General features: G+C 67.8%; 1 protein-coding gene across 1 annotated transcript; it reads right to left on the bottom strand.

The window, feature by feature from the left end:
* Positions 1–260: 260 nt before the first annotated feature.
* Positions 261–1,082, bottom strand: ASCL1 (achaete-scute family bHLH transcription factor 1). Its single transcript, XM_061988912.1, has one exon. The coding sequence runs from the start codon at positions 915–917 to the stop codon at positions 261–263; it is 657 nt and encodes a 218-aa protein (XP_061844896.1). The 5' UTR covers positions 918–1,082.
* Between the last annotated feature and the right edge of the window lie 1,794 nt (positions 1,083–2,876).

The raw sequence follows: 2,876 nt of genomic DNA, 5'->3' as shown, positions 1-2,876 counted from the left end.
GTTTCCTGTGTGGGTTTCTCTCTGTCTTTCTGTATGTGACACAGGTTTGTTTCGGTTTGTGTTCCCCTTTTGCAACTGTCCTGTAACAATAAAAAAGAAAGGAGAGATCAGAGCCGCGCCGGGACCAGTGCAGCAACGGGCTGCTCGTAAGTACCGCGGGGCCTCCCCGGCTGCGCCCTCTCCCCCGCCGTCCCGCGTCCGGCCCCGCCACCCCGGTCCTCCGCCAGCGCCTACCCACCTGCCGCGGGGGCCGCCGGCGCTCAGAACCAGCTTGTGAAGTCGAGCAGCTCCTGCTCTTCAGGACTGAGCGGGTCATAGGAGGCCTCGTCGGAGGAGTAGGAGGACACGGGGGAGCCCGCCATGGAGTTCATGTCGTGCGAGTAGCTGGGCGAGATGGTGGGCGAGAGGACGCCGGCCTGGAAGGCGGCGCTGACGGCATCGTGCTCGTCGAGCAGCTGCTGCAGGGCGCGGATGTACTCGACGGCGGAGCGCAACGTCTCCACTTTGCTCATCTTCTTGTTGGCGGCGCCGTTGGGGACGTGCTCCCGCAGCGTGGCGAAGCCCAAGTTTACCAGCTTAACCCGGTTGCGCTCCCGCTCGTTGCGCCGCGCCACGGCCGCCGGCTGCTGCTGCGGGAGGCTGTACCCGAAGCCGCTGAAGTTGAGCCGGCGCTTGCAGCGCATCAGCTCCGGTGAGGCGGAGCGCTGCCGCTTGGCGGCTCGCGGCGCCGAGGGCTTGCCGCCCGGAGAGGGCTGCCCGCCCGCCGGGCTCAACTGCGGCGGCGGCGCCCCCGGTGGCGGTCCCGGCGGGGCGGCGGCGGCGGCGGCGGCCACGGCCGCGGCGAAGAAGCAGGCCGGCTGCAGGAAAGGCGGCTGCCCTGCGCCGCTGGCCATCCTTGCGGGGCTGCCGCTGGCCATGGGCGCGGGGGCGTCCTGCGAAGCGGGGGCGCCCGAGAGGCGGCCGGTCCCCGTAACCCCAGCACCAGAAAAAATGAAAAAAGGAAGGGAAAAAAAAATCAATAAATTTGAGGTGTTCGCTTACGGACGAAAAAAAAAAGAGATAGCCGACGGAGGCCCGGGGGAAAGAGGCAGCGGCGACCAAAGGGACCGGGCGGCGGAGCCGGGCGGGCCGGGGATGGCGGGCGGCTCTGCCCGCCCCCCTCCCTCTCGCCCTCCGTGCGGCGGCCGCGGGGAGGCTCGTGGCGCTCGCGTGTGCGCAGCCTGCTTTGCAAAGCCCCTTTCGCAAAAAAGTGGCTGGGGATTGTGTCTCTTATAAGGGGTGGACGGGGCTCGCCCCCCCCTCCTCTCCTACACACACACACACACACACACACACACACACGCGGAGGCACTCTCCCCCCGCCGCCCCCCCGCGCTCACATACACACACACGCACACTCTGCACCTTGCGCCTTCCACGCTCCCTGGCTTTGGGGGGGGGCCCACACATACACACGCCCCCTTCCCCCCCCCCCCCCCGCGGCCTCCGGCGCACACGCGCTGGCCGCCGCGCGAGCGGCCCCGCCTCCCCCCGCCCCCCGCACCCGCTCCCCCGCCCCCGCCCCGCCGCCCCCCCCCAACCCCTCGCGGGTTTGTTGTTGCAAGTGCGTGCGCCCGGCGCGTGCCGCGCTCCCGGCCCTGAGCAAACACCCGCGCTGGGGCGCCGCGCGGGGCGGCGGCGGCGGCGGCGGCCCGACGGGGCGGGAGGCGGCGCGCGTGGGCCGCCGCGAGGAGGGGGCTGTGGGAGGAGAAGTCGCCGCGCCGCGGGAATGGAGCGAGGGGTGCAGGCGAAAGGGAAAGCTCTGCCCAGGGAATGGGGTGCCCGAGCGCCATTCGCTGCCACGTCCTCCCGCTCACCGCGGAGGTGGGGTGCTGCAGCGGCGGGGTGGGGGGGAGTCCCGGGAGGTGCGAGGCATCCTCTGCTGCGGCTGCCGCCAGGGCGCTTGCGGGTAGGGCCGACGTCGTCGACACCTGCCAGGCTGTGGAGGAGAGAGCCGCAGTGCGGAACGCGCTGGCACGGGGGCGTCCCGCGGCGTGGGCAGGCGGGCCGGTGCATGCCCACGGGTGGAGCGTCCTTGCCAGCCGCCGGGACGCGCGTGTGCGTGTACACAGGCAGCCGGGAAGGCGAACTTCTCCGTGTGCGGGACCTCGAAAGGGAGGGTTTGTCCTTGTCCCTTGCCTGGTACCGCTTCCTTTCGCTCACTGGCTGCTGTGAGCCCGAATTCCGTGAGCGTCCACCACCCGCCGCCCCGGGGACTGCTCCCCCCGCAGCGGCCGGGAGCCGCGCGTGCTCGGCCCCGCGGGCGGCCTGACGGCTCTATTAGCTGTGGCGACAACGTCGGGCGAAGAGGTGGAGGAGTGAGAGCTGCTCAGAGAAGGAGGGTGGCAGGAGATAAAGGACCCAGAGTTACCCCTTCGAGATGCCGAGTGAGCAAGAGTGAGCCTGTGTGGGGGGAATAAATAAATCCTTCTTGGATGCGTCCAAAGCAGACGGTACCCGTGCCATAGTACTGCCACCAGTACGGGGGAAGGAGGTTTGTCTCCGAGGGTAACACTGAGTCTGGGTGCACTAAACAGAGCTTAGCTTCCCTTTGCTGTCACAGTCCATTTCCCAAGTCATGCACTCTGCTTGCTGGTCTCAGGCAACTCTCTGAGCCCCTGCAGTCTCTTAAGAGAGTTGGCACCCTGCCAAGAGAGCAGGTTACTACCTATTTAAGCAGTCGATATCATTTACTTGTAAATGGGGAATCAGGACGGACCTGGCCTATACAGGGGTAATTATCCCCGATGCCAGGTGAAATCTCACTCGTGGCTCAGGGCCACAGGTGGAAAAGTGGCCCTGAAGTGCTGAGAGCTTGAACCTGTCATGACTTGGTG

The sequence above is a fragment of the Colius striatus genome, chromosome 1 (genome assembly GCF_028858725.1).
Source record: "Colius striatus isolate bColStr4 chromosome 1, bColStr4.1.hap1, whole genome shotgun sequence".
Lineage (NCBI taxonomy): Eukaryota > Metazoa > Chordata > Aves > Coliiformes > Coliidae > Colius > Colius striatus.
The sequence above is the reverse complement of the archived record's forward strand: the minus strand, read 5'-3'. Positions and strand labels throughout refer to the sequence as shown.

Excerpts from the sequence above, each read along its gene's own strand:
- ASCL1 (XM_061988912.1), bottom strand. The coding sequence starts at position 917 with ATGGCCAGCGGCAGCCCCGCAAGGATGGCCAGCGGCGCAGGGCAGCCG.